Source organism: Echinops telfairi, unplaced genomic scaffold (assembly GCF_000313985.2).
Source record: "Echinops telfairi isolate 266 unplaced genomic scaffold, ASM31398v2 ScPeMD7_3533;HRSCAF=4204_1, whole genome shotgun sequence".
NCBI lineage: Eukaryota > Metazoa > Chordata > Mammalia > Afrosoricida > Tenrecidae > Echinops > Echinops telfairi.
The window spans coordinates 9,032,619-9,046,478 of record NW_022107432.1 but is presented as its reverse complement, the minus strand read 5'-3'; the positions used below and the strand labels follow the sequence as shown (position 1 = coordinate 9,046,478).

The 13,860-nt window shown below is 43.0% G+C and overlaps 1 protein-coding gene across 6 annotated transcripts in view; it reads right to left on the bottom strand.

Moving 5' to 3' along the window:
- Positions 1-13,860, bottom strand: part of DST (dystonin) — a 527,522-nt gene that overhangs the window by 116,322 nt on the left and 397,340 nt on the right. For all 6 annotated transcript variants that reach the window (XM_045294845.1, XM_045294847.1, XM_045294848.1 and 3 more), the window contains 5 exons: positions 12,504-13,049; positions 9,087-9,263; positions 3,775-3,898; positions 1,809-2,017; positions 825-1,142 (listed from right to left, as the gene is read on the bottom strand). In XM_045294845.1, the coding sequence (XP_045150780.1) occupies positions 825-1,142; positions 1,809-2,017; positions 3,775-3,898; positions 9,087-9,263; positions 12,504-13,049 (1,374 nt within the window). The remainder of the gene's footprint in view (positions 1-824; positions 1,143-1,808; positions 2,018-3,774; positions 3,899-9,086; positions 9,264-12,503; positions 13,050-13,860) is intronic.

The following is a 13,860-nucleotide window of genomic DNA, read 5'->3' as shown; positions in this document are numbered from 1 at the left end:
TATCATGACCCCAATTCTACAAATCATGCTAGACAAGAACATATACATGCGTACAGATAAGAGCTGGACACACAGGGAATTCACGACAGATTAAACCCCTCAGGATCAATATTGAGAGTAGCCCTACCAGGAAGGTAAGGGGAAGGTGGGGGAAGACTGGGGGAATAGATAACAATTATCTACCTATAACCCTTTCCAGGGGGATAGACAACAGAAAAGTGGGTGAAGGGAGATATCGGTCAGTGTAAGACATGAAAAAAACAGTAATAATTTATAAATTATCAAGGGTTCATGAGGGAGCAAGGGTGGGGAGGGAAGGGCAAAATGAGAAGTTGATACCAAGGGCTCAAGTAGAAAGAAAATGTTTTGGAAATGATGCTGGCAACATCCGTGCCAATGTGCTTGGCGCAATGGGTGGATGCATGGATTGTGTTAAGAGCTGTATGAGCCCCCAATAAAATTATTTTTAAAAACAAGAAAAAGAAAATGGCATCTCGAAAAGAAAGGTATAGCAATCTACCTCAAAAAAAAAAAAAATTCATCACTGAAAACCCCATGGAACAGTGCTACTAAGGCACACAGGAGGCCGGGTCAGAATCCACTCGACAGCAGAGGTGCTCCCTGCGATACATCGCGTTCATTTCTAATCAGTGGGCAAAGACTTGTTAAGGTTTTTAGTGGAAGAAAGCACCGATCTTCACGAGTGCACAAGTTAACATATCATATTAACATGATTATAATTAGGCTTATCTAGTAATATTCTTTATTTTATTTTGAACTATTAATATTCTTAATCAGCCTCATCTGCATTCAGGAACATATACCTGCATATGCTGAAACAATTCAGTAACATCTTTTCCTGGCACGTCTGTCTCAGTAAGAGCCAGAGATTTCATTTCTAAAAACGCTTGGAGCTTTTCTGAGAGGTTCTCAAACAGTTCAACCTTGGCTTTTAGCTCTTCCATTGTGGCAAGTTTTTCTTTGTGTTTCTGACTCGCTTCTGAAAACCTAGCGGACAAGTCCTTCATTTTGGCCTGTAGTGAGGATGCAGTGGATGGGTCTGTCGTTTCCATGAATTTCTTCACTTTTTCATTCATAGCATTTACACTGCTCTGGCGGCCAGCAATATCCTGTTCCAACATCTGAAATGAATCAAAGAGTACGTGCATGTTCATAATGAGGCTTACAAGTAATATCAGAGAGCTTTGTTTTGTTTCTCCTTGTACTATTCATGACAACAACAACCTGAGCAACCTGTGACTGACAACTGGACTGAATGACAAGAACGCTAAGTTGGATCTATCCTGGGAGGAATCTCAGCCCAAATCTCTTCAAGGGAAAGTGAAGAACAGCTGGCTAGTGGCTTGAAAGAGGCAGGAGGCGGCTGCTACTCAATGGCGTGTTTGGATTATCCATGGGATCCAATGGCGTGCTTGGATTATCCATGGTCCTGATTCTTAAAAGGCCAGACAACAAGAGGGAGCAGATTAATCTCATGCGCAGCTGGCTGAAGCATCGGTAGACGAGATAGGATTTGATGCACGGATAGGCCTCTTTAACACGAATGACAGTATCATGAGGACTACAAGGCTGTTTCTAGATACTTCACAGACCAGTCAGTCTGCAGAGTTGTCTTTGTGCAAGCACCGTGTTCCACACTGCTACACTCAGGACACATATCATTTCTTCTGGATCTTTAAATTGATCAGCAGTCCACCCCACTCCTCCCACCCCCACCCAGAGCTTACTGAACTATGCCTTTCATCTATTAGTGGGAATTTTTTTTCTCTTTAAAAACTGTCACTTACAATACTCTTACTGATGAGATCCTGAAGAGCAGCAGAGTTTAAGGGCACTTGACCTTGTTCTTTCAGAGAACTCTCCACGGCTGCCATCCAGTCGAACATTTCATCCAAGCCGTCCTGCACGCTCAGCGAGCGGGTCAGGGTTATCTGCAGTTTTTCATTCCGCTCAGTAATAGACTTGGAGAGATCGTCGTATCTCCCAACAATGTCATCTAGTCCAAACAGATCAGGAAATGTTAACCACAGAGTCCTCTCTGCCCTGATCAAGCTCAAAATGATGGAATCGCAATGGAGCTCCCACACTACCATTGAAAAAAGAAAATAAACTGTAACAATACACTTCTAATGCCAATCAGGGCACCACCTTATACCATCTGAACAAAGAAGAAAAATATCCCAGTGAGAGGGAAAATCAACTACTAAAATCTTTTTTTTAAGCAGTTAATACATATATCTGTACTTTAAAGATATTTTGGATGTATAAACACAGGGACATACTTTTGGAATAAAAATTGGTTTATTGGGTCTCATTTCAAACCTGTCATTTCCATTTGGCCATGCTTGTTGGCAACTATATACATTTAGACAACAGTCAGGACATGTCAATTGCCTCTTCATACATTAAAGATAGTTTTTCTTGCTTTTGTAACTCTCTATGTCCAGAATTTGAAAGCAATAGTCTTCAAGGTGGGATGTACAAGGTTTGTTGGGATAAAAGAACAAAATGTTGACACCTCTATTCAAATTTTTCTCATCAAGGTTAAGAATTGTTATGTTCCTAATTTATTATTGTAATATGGTAATAGAATAATAAACCACAAACTTAGTGCTTGCAGGTCAACCCTGACTCATTGCTCCAGAAGGTTCCCAAAGCTGTAAGTCAGTACAGAAACAGGCTGCTACAGCTCTGGCTGCACGGGTGGGAGAGTTCAAACTGCTGACTTTTGAGTGCTTTAAGCACTGCAACACCAGGGCTCCCATATCAGACTGCATATACATGATTTATAACTACAGGTGCTTACATGGAGGTGCATGCTAAAGCAGCATTTACTGTTCAGGTTGCATGATTTGAAAAGTTCAAATGTCTCTTAAGTATAATCAAGGGTTTTCCTTCACATAGTAGTTTTAAAAGAGCAAAGATTTATCCTCTTCATCTAAAATTTCTACTCAGAGTTTAATCAATGCTCTAAAGTTTATCATTTCATGCACAGAAATATAAAGTAACTCAAACCATATAAAGAATACATATAAGACAGTAAATGACATGTATTGATAACCTACTATATATTCAGTATAATTAAACACTATGGGAAGATACAGGGACTAAGATAAACTCTCGCAAAACCACTCACTGCATTGAGTCAACCCAATAGGCCAGAGTAGAACTGCCCCTGTGAATTTATGGGAGTAGAAGCCCCATCTTTCTCCCTGGGTGTAAGACGGTGGTTTCGATCTAAGAATCTCTTGGTAAAGGGTCCAACTCATAACCACTATGCCACCAGGGCTCCTTACTTCTCTGAAAAACCCTTCAAAATTCGAGAGGACACAAGAGTAGCATTATAATTGTATGTCAGTTTCTAGTATACGACTGAAAGATTGGGGTCACAGAAGCTTCAAGAGAATGAAGAAGTGAGGATGTTGTCTTAAAACAGGGCTTCCCAATCTCTCCCATAAGTCAGGAGAATCCTGGAACGTTCTACTTCTGTGCTACACAAATAATGGTACATTTTCTGAATATGAAATTACAATGTGAATGTGCTTCTTTCAAGCTGCACAGCTCCCAGACCCAGGATTCTAACATACCTAGCAAAGAAAGCATACCTTTTCCCAGAATGAGAATCATCAGTTCACAGTGAAAGAATAAATCACACAAATACATATACACTAGTACATATTTCCCCTTGTGTATTAGAATACTTTCGCTTAGAATTCCTCTGTGAGGCAGCAAACAAGAAAATGCGCATCTTACCCAGGGTCTTCTGGGTGTCACTCTGAGCAGGCAGTAACGATCCTCTGGCATCTAAAAGCACTTCAGCAGTTTTTTTCAATTTCTCAACAGTAACTTGCTGACTTGATATCTGACCTTGCAGAGCCTGTAGGATTAATGCTTTTCAGTTATGTTCATAGAGCTAAAAGGTAGATTCCCATAGGGGGGAAAAATCACCTTAAGATAAATTAAAACGGAGTAAACCTTTCATTTTTATAAAGTGACTCTAGAATTCTCACAATAAGAAGCATTATATGTAAAAAAAAAATCATTAGCAAAAGCATCAGACAGGATAGCACAAATGTGGTCTTGAAGTAAACCTTCAAGCAGACGTTCCTAGCAATTGGCCTAGTTCCTGACCCTGTACGCCTCTCACCTCAGTGTGTGTTCCCCATTTAACCCTTTGAACAAAGCCACCACCACTGCCATCGAGCATCAACAACACCAGGCAAACGTCAGCACAAGCCATCGTCTTTGGGACCAATTCCCATTTCAGGTCAGGAGAAAATTAGGGACTTCCACTTCATTACACCCTGACTTAAAACTGAGCCATATGCTTGAAAAACTAACCAGAATTACCGACCATCTTATACATTTAAAACAAAAGCCTTGCTACATATTGTGAAAACACACAAACACACACAAGGACCACCTAGTGTAAGACAGGACATGATAAAAGTGGGAAGTGCCCAAGATGAGGGAGGAAAGGAGTGAGTGGGGCGAGCAATGGGAGCCCCCGATGAGGGTGGCTTTGAGGTGCGTCCTGGAGAAAGGCCGTTTGGGGAGGTGTACATGACGAGAGGCATGCCCGCAGGAATGAATGAAAAAGGGTGCAGTTCTATCCAGCTGGGGGATATGTGGTGGATAAACAGAGATTCGTCTGGGAAGGTAGGTAAAAAACACTTCAGAAAGTCAGGCTGAAGAGCTTGCACATTTGCCTGTAGCAGTGAGGAGTTATTCGAGTCTTCTGAGGAGAGGATGAGCTGATTATTAAATGAAGGTTAATAGGTGGTACTGTGTGGGGTGAATTAATGGGGAAGAAACGAAGCGGTGATGGCGATTAAGGGATAACTTGAACAGTAACAAGTCTGCACAGGGGCCTCTGCAGGAAACAGGTTATATAACCAAACCAAGCTCACTGCCATCAAGCTGATTCCGAGCTATAGCAACTCCATAGGACGGAGAAGATCTTTATGGGATCTGCAAACATTTATGGGAGAAGAAAGCCTCATGTTTCTCTCACAGAGTCAGTGGTGGTTTCAAAGTGCGGCCTTTGTGAGTAGCAGACCAACTCATGACCCACTATGCGACCAGGGGGCTCGGAACAGGCGATCTCTGAGGGAAGAATTCCGGCGCTGCAACAGAGCTTGCTAACTGTCTCAAGCTCTGCTGCCCAATACAGTAACCACTAGCCAAAGGCAGCTTTTGAAAATATAAATAAATTTGTCCAACACTCAGTTCCTCATTTGCCCTAGCCGCATTTCAAGTTCTCAATAGCTATATGTAGTTTAGTGGCTAGCATATTGACGAGGAAGATCAGAGGACATTTTCATTGTCACAGAACGTTCTATTGGACAGTGCTGCTCACGAGAGCAGCAAGAGAGGGTGTGAGGAGATGAGCAAAGTCTCCACGATGCTCGAGGCTAGGCCAACATCAGATGCACCAGTAAACCATGGGGCGAGATTAGGAGTACGTGGAACTGACAACTTCAAAGTGCTCTTAGATCCTTCCGATAGCGGGAAGCAACAAAGCTCCAAAGAGGAGCTTCTTCGTGGTTCACCAGTTGGAGCTAAATACCAGGAATTGGAAGCCAACACACATAGGAGACTGCTGAAATCGACAGGACAGAAGGACCCGAGAAGGAACCAATGTCTTCACTCACTTCTAAATATCAACATTCTCAGACAACTCTACGCCACCAACCTTCCCCCACCGTCCTGAACCTGCCTCGCTTCACCCTTGGAGATCCATCTCACTCTGCTAAGGGCTCCCCAGGAAGAGTATTGCCTATCTGCCTGGCACACAGACGGTCCAATAACAGTTCCTGAAATAAATCCGTGGATGGCTAAGTAAATCACTGAAGGCATAAAATGTAAAGATCCTCTGCTAGTTTGGACTTCATTTTCAATAAAAATATCTAAAGCTAATGGCAACAATCAGCCCATCCTACTTTCATAATTTGATAAGTTGTGATGACACACATGCAGCCCACGGATATATCAAAAGGTCCACCAAACTACAAGTAGGGGTGTGTGACCCCAGTACCCGGTCCCGCACTTGTTGTAAGAGGCCAAAACATTCACATCAGAGTGGCTCTCTGTGGGGAAGTTTCCAGGAAATGCAGCTTCAGAAAGTCTAGGAAATTTCACAGGGGCAGAATTTCACCTAAAATCAGACAGAAAGCGAGGTCACAGGAATGGCTTATGGACCTCACAAGATTAATAGAAGGTGCAGTTTTTGTTGTAAGAGCTCCTCAAAGGAGGCCGGCTGGTGCAGTGAGTTAAGCAATAGACTGCTAACCACAAAGTCTGCAGTTCAAACCCACCAGCTGCTCTTTGGAGAAAGATGAAACTGTCTGTTCTGTAAAGGTTTACAGCCTCACAGGCCCTATACCAGGGCTGGCAAACTGCGGCTCGAGAGCCATATGAGGGTTTTCCACAATGAAAACGAAAAATGTTAAAGGATATTATTCAGATACTGATAATTTCACTGGTTTGTAAAAATGTGTTTATGGTTCTTGAATAATTTTTAAATTGGTGTGGGGGACAGGATCAGCTATTCCGTCTCAAGCTTGCCAACCCCTGACCTACACTTAATCGCTGAGTCGAGATCAACTCAGAGGCCTAAATTGGGTTGGTGAGTTCACCAAGGGGGAAGAAAGAGGAGGCAGCATGTTTGGATCTTTAGCATACTGAATAATGGCCCAACACATCAGTGTTGCCTGCCTGAATTAATGTGTGTATGTGATCATGGTTCCAGCAAAACCCTCCATGCTTGAGAAAGTGCCCTCTATCATCTTAAAACTGGAAAATAATGAATCTTCTCTTTTTTATCTCTTCAAAATACTCCAAACACGGCTCTCCATAACTAGGGTCAAGAGTCGATAGCTTTAGTTTCTAGCATGTATATGATTAAGGATTAATTATGGTAGGGTAGAGTCCTACTTTGGAGCAAAATGCAAATTCAAATACTCACATGTTTTATCCATATTGCTCTGAATGCTTTCAATGAAATTAAAGCATGACAAAGGATCTGTGACAGGGAATCCTGCAAGATTCTGACCTTTGGGGACCTTTGAGGACCCCCAATTTTCCTAGCTGTAGACTTCCATACTTTGCACGTTCCAAGTTCTGATCTTGATCAGTTTTGCAGCTGTTCTCCTTACCTTGAGTAGTGCCCATCAGCCAGTGCAGATCCCTTCCTGGCATGTTATCTCTTCTATCCGCATATACTCAGGACCAGAAATGCACATCAGCAAGGAGGTGTAACTAGCTGAGGATGCTGACTTGCCCAGGACATCTCCCAAGAGCCCCCTGCAGGGCTGCGTGCACCCTCCTGCTCAGCAAAGCAGCAGTACTTCCCACCCTCTCTACCTCCGGGCTTCCTGCTCACTCCCCTCGACTGATGCTTCCATCCCATTTCAAGGCCTTCTCTCTGTCTTGACCGTCCCACCGCCTGCCATGTTTTCTTACAGCCCATGACTTGGTTTCCTTCCACCTGAAAGTTTAAACTCACCAGTAAGATACCCGTTTTCCCATTCACCTCGCAAAACTGATTTACTACAATTCCCAACAGGAGCCCTGGCGGCTCAGTGGTTCCATGATGGGCTGCTAACTGCAAGGTAAGCTGTTTGAAACCACAAGCATCTCAGTGGCACAAGATGTGGCTTTCCAGTCCCGTAAAGATTTACACTCTCAGAAGCGGCGGCTCCTTGCTGCTGCTATGAGTCAGAATTGGTTTGACGGCAGGGAGTCTGGTATTTTTAACTAAGAGATGCAACGAAATCCTACCAGGAGCTGCTTACCTAGCAAGACCGGGCTGGCTTGCTAGCTATGGCAGTAATAAGTCATTATGCACCAAACCAAACTAAACACATTGCTGGTGAGCTGGTTCCCACCCATAGCAACCTTATAGGACAGAGGAGGGTGGCACCACAGTGGTTTCAAAGATGTAAGTCCTTACAGAATCAAACTATCACATTTATCTCCTGTGTAGCAGCTGGTAGGTTCGAACCACCAACCTTTCAGTTAGCAGCCAAGTACTTCTCCACTGATTCACCAGAGCTCCTCAAGCTACTGGTACCCATCTGCTAACAAGAAGAGAATTATTAAATAACCCTCCCAATGTAAAAAAATTGGTAATATTGAATGATTATGTTAAAAGTTGTAAATAGGATAATCATACTGAAATGGGCTTTAAGTGTCGTTCTTTACATTAGACTTTAAAAATATGCTTTAAATTCAAGAAAACAGAATAGAGACATCCTGTGTCATTGTAATACCAAGAGCCCCACAATTACGCAATTTCTACAGCAAGCCTATTTTTTCAGGCTAGTTCTTGGTAATAGCTGGTGTCTGTATCCTCAGAACTCCCAAGTAAGGCAGTGATATCTCTTCTTGTTTTCACCTGTCTATATTTTTCAGATAGTTCTTACCTATTTGGGGTCAGATACTCTTCTAGGTGCTGGGGACATAAAAGTGACCGAACCAGACAAAGTACCTGTTCTCATGGAGTTCAATTGCAATGGGAGAGAAAGACAATGGGTAAGATGAGGAAGTATAATGTTATATGGCATCAAAAACTGAAAAGAACGGACAGAGCAGAGACAGGGAGGGGAAAGGTCCAGATAAAGGTTAAGCGAGATGATCTATGTGCGCTACACCCCTCCACCTGGAAGCTCAACTTTCAAGAACTTTCCCGTAACACAATGTCATGAAACTCTCTACTGTTCTGATGAGTAAGCAGATTTTTTAAGAATAATAGTCCATCCCAATTACCAAATCCTTTTCAAGAATAGGGCCCAGAGTATGTTATTGGGTTTTCTTTGGACATTGGCAGGTATAGATAAGGAACCGTGGACAGCAAGGTAAATCCAACTCTACACCTGTGTATAAAATCATCTCACTAGAAAGAGAGATGAATGGACTGGGGGAAATAGTCACAACTTGCTCTGGGACGAAACGTGCCTTCCTCATTGACCTCTACCCTAAGTGACACTAATGCAGGGTAGAAGTCCTTTGGCTAGACTCTTGAAGGCTCTATAGACCTCTCCCTTTCTCATTTGTTTACTCACCTTGGTCTCCTCTAATTGCCTTTGGAGATTTTGGGGGTCCACAGCGATGGGTTCAGATAAGTGTTTGCTCGCAGTGGCCTCACAGGCCTGGAGTACAGACAGAAGTCCACAGGACGCATCTTCGTAGTGTTGATATTTATCCACCAGGTCCTTAAGGTTATTCCCCAGTATGTTGCACTAAACAATGCAAAGATCAGCAGGGTGGGGATTACAACTCATTCTTTTCATATCGGTCAACATAATCTTAAGACCTACTAGTTAATATAGCCTGGAAGAGATCAGACTTCAACTACAGTCAGTCGAAACTCTGTAGGAATAAGATTTCCCTCTTTATGTGAACATTTAACCTCTATGACAGCAAAAAGAACGACGAGCTAGTTCTAGATTTATGTCAACTCAAAAGCATACTCACAATGACTGAATCTTAACACAAAAAAGGAGGATTAAGACGGCAAGTGTCAGAGGAGGCAGGTCTGGGTTGTACACACCTTGTGTATTGATAGATAGCAGGGGCTTCAACATGCTCATGGAATAATGAGATTAAAAGATAACAGGACTTCCACAAAGTTTTAAAGCCCTCTAATGTTTAATATGAAAGATTTCAATGTATTTCATAAGTCATGCCTATATATTTCATAGAGTTAAAACAAAAGGACAAATAGTCCAGATTACAGTAAAACCAAGGGCAAGAGCCAATGAGGCGCCTCAACCCTGCTATAAAACTGTTTTTCTCTGATGTTAAAGTCCTCTTTATTTATTTTACTAAGCTATGATTAACATATCATACAATTCAATCGTTCGACCATATCAAGAAGGGCTGTGCATTCATTTCCACAATCCATTTTGAAGCCTTTTCTTCCTTCCTGTGCCCACTGCTGTGGATTCCCCATTTCTCCCACCCTTCCCTCCAAGGCCCCGGGCAACCAGCAGTCCAGTTACTGTCTTCATATCCACGCCTCCTGGTTTTCCTACACAGATACACACACACCAGAAGGCAAACAGTCAAAAAGAACCCTGCAGCGATGACCATAGAAATAGGTAATGACCTTGATACAAGAAAAAGCAGAGAATATTAAACATTTAGAAAGCATGGTGAAGAAATCAGATGGCCCAGGTGTGGGGAACAGAGAACTGGAAGAGAGTATATACAGATGAATCCTTTATTCTCATATATTAAGAAGCCTGGCAGGCTGGGTTTCTAGGGTGGAGGTAGGTCTTCATGCTTGTGAGTTGGAGGTGAGTCTCAATCACATTCTCATACTTAATATTGTTCCCCACTATATCCTCCCATCATAGTGCTACCTTAAAGTTACCTCTTACAAGCACATGACTGATTGCTATATAGCTGATAGCTTAACTATAGGTACAAACATGTGCTACTGCTCTCTAGGCTTTGAAGACAGCCACTCCCCCTACCTGCCCCTGGCACTGGTGTCAGGTTATACTCAGAGACCCTTAGGGTTAGGGTACAGCCCACTTTGCTACATATGTGGTTACCTGTATTGAGGGGACTTGCACGCCCCCCCTCCCCACCCACCAAGTGTGCATGAGCCTTTTTTGGAAATATATTCTCTCTCTCTGTGCGGATCTAGCTCCTGAAGTCATGACAGTACCAGAGGTGAGCACTTGCACGCTTTATCTCATCTGAGGTCTCTTTAATTTTACCCCTCAATTACACAACTGCTCCCTGGACCCATTTGATTGTGAGGGCTGGTACCCCACACCTAGGGCTACCATGAAAAATAACATCTGGAGTCTTAAAGACTTGTCTCAAAACCTGCAGCTATCTAAATGAGGAGTCCGCTAAGTTCACAGGAAGAAAAACCCCAGCCTGAATGATCCAAGGATTGCAAATAATAAGTTCCAAACCTGGAGGAGGAAAAGGGACAAGTGCCTAAATTGTAAACACCTGTTTTTTAGAAAGCTGTTGATGATACTAGTGGGATGCAGAAAGATTTTTCCCCAGGTTGTATCCCCCACATATATGCCAAACCTAAGACACTGCTTTCCTGAAGGAGCGCTCAGAATGAGTCAAGCCAGCTCAAGGAGAACCAAGGTTAGGCTGCCATTTTGAATCTAGGATCCGCCCATCTTGTCACATGTGTACCTAGTCCCTCCCCTTCCTAATGCATGTACACCCCTACATTGTCCCCCTCCCATTGCTTGTATTGTCTATGGTACAACCCCTTTAGGGGGGCTTGCATACCCCTAAGTATATATATAAGCCTTGGTTAGGCATATAGAGGCCCCTCCCCGCGTCTTCCACCTCCACATGGACCACCAAGAGGGGCTGAGGTGAGCATGCGACCATAAAATGTGTCTGACTCCTTTATTTCAACTTCTCTCCAACCTCTCCTATTTTCTATGACTTTACTGTAATCTTTATGTATTATTGCCGTACATTTGCATCTACAAACCCCATGATGTTAGAGGCTGGTTTACTCTAACAATACTATTAGTCCCAAATCTATTCACAGGGTTCCAATGTGGATCGAGTACCTGGTGAACCCCCAGTGCACACAGGGCAGGGACATTCACAGCCCCAATACCAGGCAAAAAGCAGTCTGAAGTGGGTTTTAGCAGTTGTACTGCTGGATTGTAACACCTTGGGATTTGATCTTCCTCAGCAACTAAGGTGAATGTACTCCTACACACCTTTAAAGTCTGCTCTTGTTCTGCTGATACAGTGAATCATGTGAAAGCTGGAGCCTGTGCATGGCAGAAACCCATCAGAGGTGGAAAATTCAAATTTTTACTAAAATGAGCAATAAAAAGTGGTAAGATACACTTGTCAAAGGCAGGACACTTGTAAGAACTAGAAAACCAAGGCAGTCCCCTGTATTCTGGCTCTAATATATTTCGCTGTATAATCACCAACAGGGAATTGTTTTCCTTAGGGTGTGGTTTTGCAAATAAATTAAACTCAGTTAGGTGTCCAGAGGCATAAATTAAGAGGCTGAAACAACTTGCTACTAAATATTAAAATAAGCCACTGGTAAAATGCATCTGTAAAAGAAGCAGCAGCACTCTTTGTGAAGAGAATCACCTGAGACCAAATGCCACGTGCCAAGCTTGAGACTAAATCCATACATCATTTTGCTCAGCGCTCATACATACCCGCCACCTGGTGGTCAAATTGGACAGTGACTGTTATTAGAGATTCAGCCCGAAAGCCAACTAAAAAATGATTCCAGCAAAACAATAAATAAATAACTTTAGGTCGCTAAATTTTAAACACATTTTTCAGAAGTAAAGCAGAGGAATAAAACAGATGTAAGTGAATTTGGTTATTTTAAATTTCGGCTTCAGTCTTTAGGTTTCTTGCTTCTAATTCCAAAAAAACATTAAGAGGTCAGCGTGCGTGAAAAACGATCACCACGGATTGATTATCCCCCTCAAAAATAAATATAAAATTACCTTGGAGTAGAGCGATCGGAACCGATCAGTAGCATGGTCCAGTTTGCTCTGTACCTCTTTGTGGGTTGCAGAAGTGTCGATGGTATCCTTGTCAACCGTGCCACCCTTTCTCTGGCTGCAAGATTTGGCAGCCTCTACCACTCTGTTCCCAGAGATGGTGATGTACCGCAAGTCCCCTTTGTGAGAGATGACGTCTTCAGAGAAGCTCTTCTGCCGCTTCAGTTTGGTCATGAGGCCGCTTAAGTCATCTGCCCCCGCCTCCAAGTTCTGGAGTTCCTGTTCCGACTGCCGCAGCCAGAGCTCAAACTCCCTGTAATCAGCATCGAACTTCTCCAGTTCTTCCTGCAGACAGTGTGCTAGCTTCACGGTCTTCTCGGACTCAGTCAGCGCGGCTTCATAATGCACTTTCAGTTCCCTCATGTTCTTTTGCAGTTTTTCCTTCTCCTCGGGAGAGAGATGGTGACCCTGTTTCTCAAGCAAGGCTTGTGCAGATTGAGTGGCTATGATGACTGCTTGGTGCTGAGAGATGATCTCCTCGTGTTGGGCCTACGTGGACACAGAGCAGGGACAGGGTTACGCTGAGGTTTTCGGGGAGTCCCTTCACCACCAACAGCTTAACTGACCTCTGCAGGGCTACGATGTGCTTCTCCTTACTCTGTTCAAACTGTATAGCAGAGTTCCAGTTCATTGGTGAATCTCACAATAAGAACAGCAGCATTTTGAGCACATTAATTTATTTTATCAGGACATTTCCAACCTTCTCTATAAAGTTCCAGTACAATCACAGGACAAGTGCAGTTACTGAGCAGTTTGGAAAACAATTCGACAAATGTCCATTCCAACTTCAGAACAACATCTCTATAATCCAGTATCATTTTGTTGACTGCTTGCCTGATGTTGTTCCTGAATTACTGAGCAAATAACTAGAATGTTTTGTTTGCTAATGATCCTGAAAATACTTTTACATAGGAAAAGAGAGTGTGTTGAGTTTAAACCTATTGAAAATACTCTCCCTGCCATGGAGTTGATGCCCACTCCTAGCAATCCTGTGGGAGAGGGCAGGACTGCTCCTATGAGTTTCTGAGACTGTAACTCATAATGGGAGTAAAAAGCCCCAACTTTCTTCTTGGAGAAACTGGTGGTTTTGAACTGCTGACCTTACGGTTAGCAGCCCAACATGTAATAGGATAACAATAATTACGGTAAGTAAGAACAATATGAGGGGCTTCCAAAAGTTTATGGGAAAACTTCATTGTCTTTTAACTCTTATCTTTCGAGGAACCCAAAGGAGGGTATGAGGGGATCTTGGAGCAGGTCAGCTTCACTGGGCCTCAGCTTTCTGCACCCAGAAAAGTGC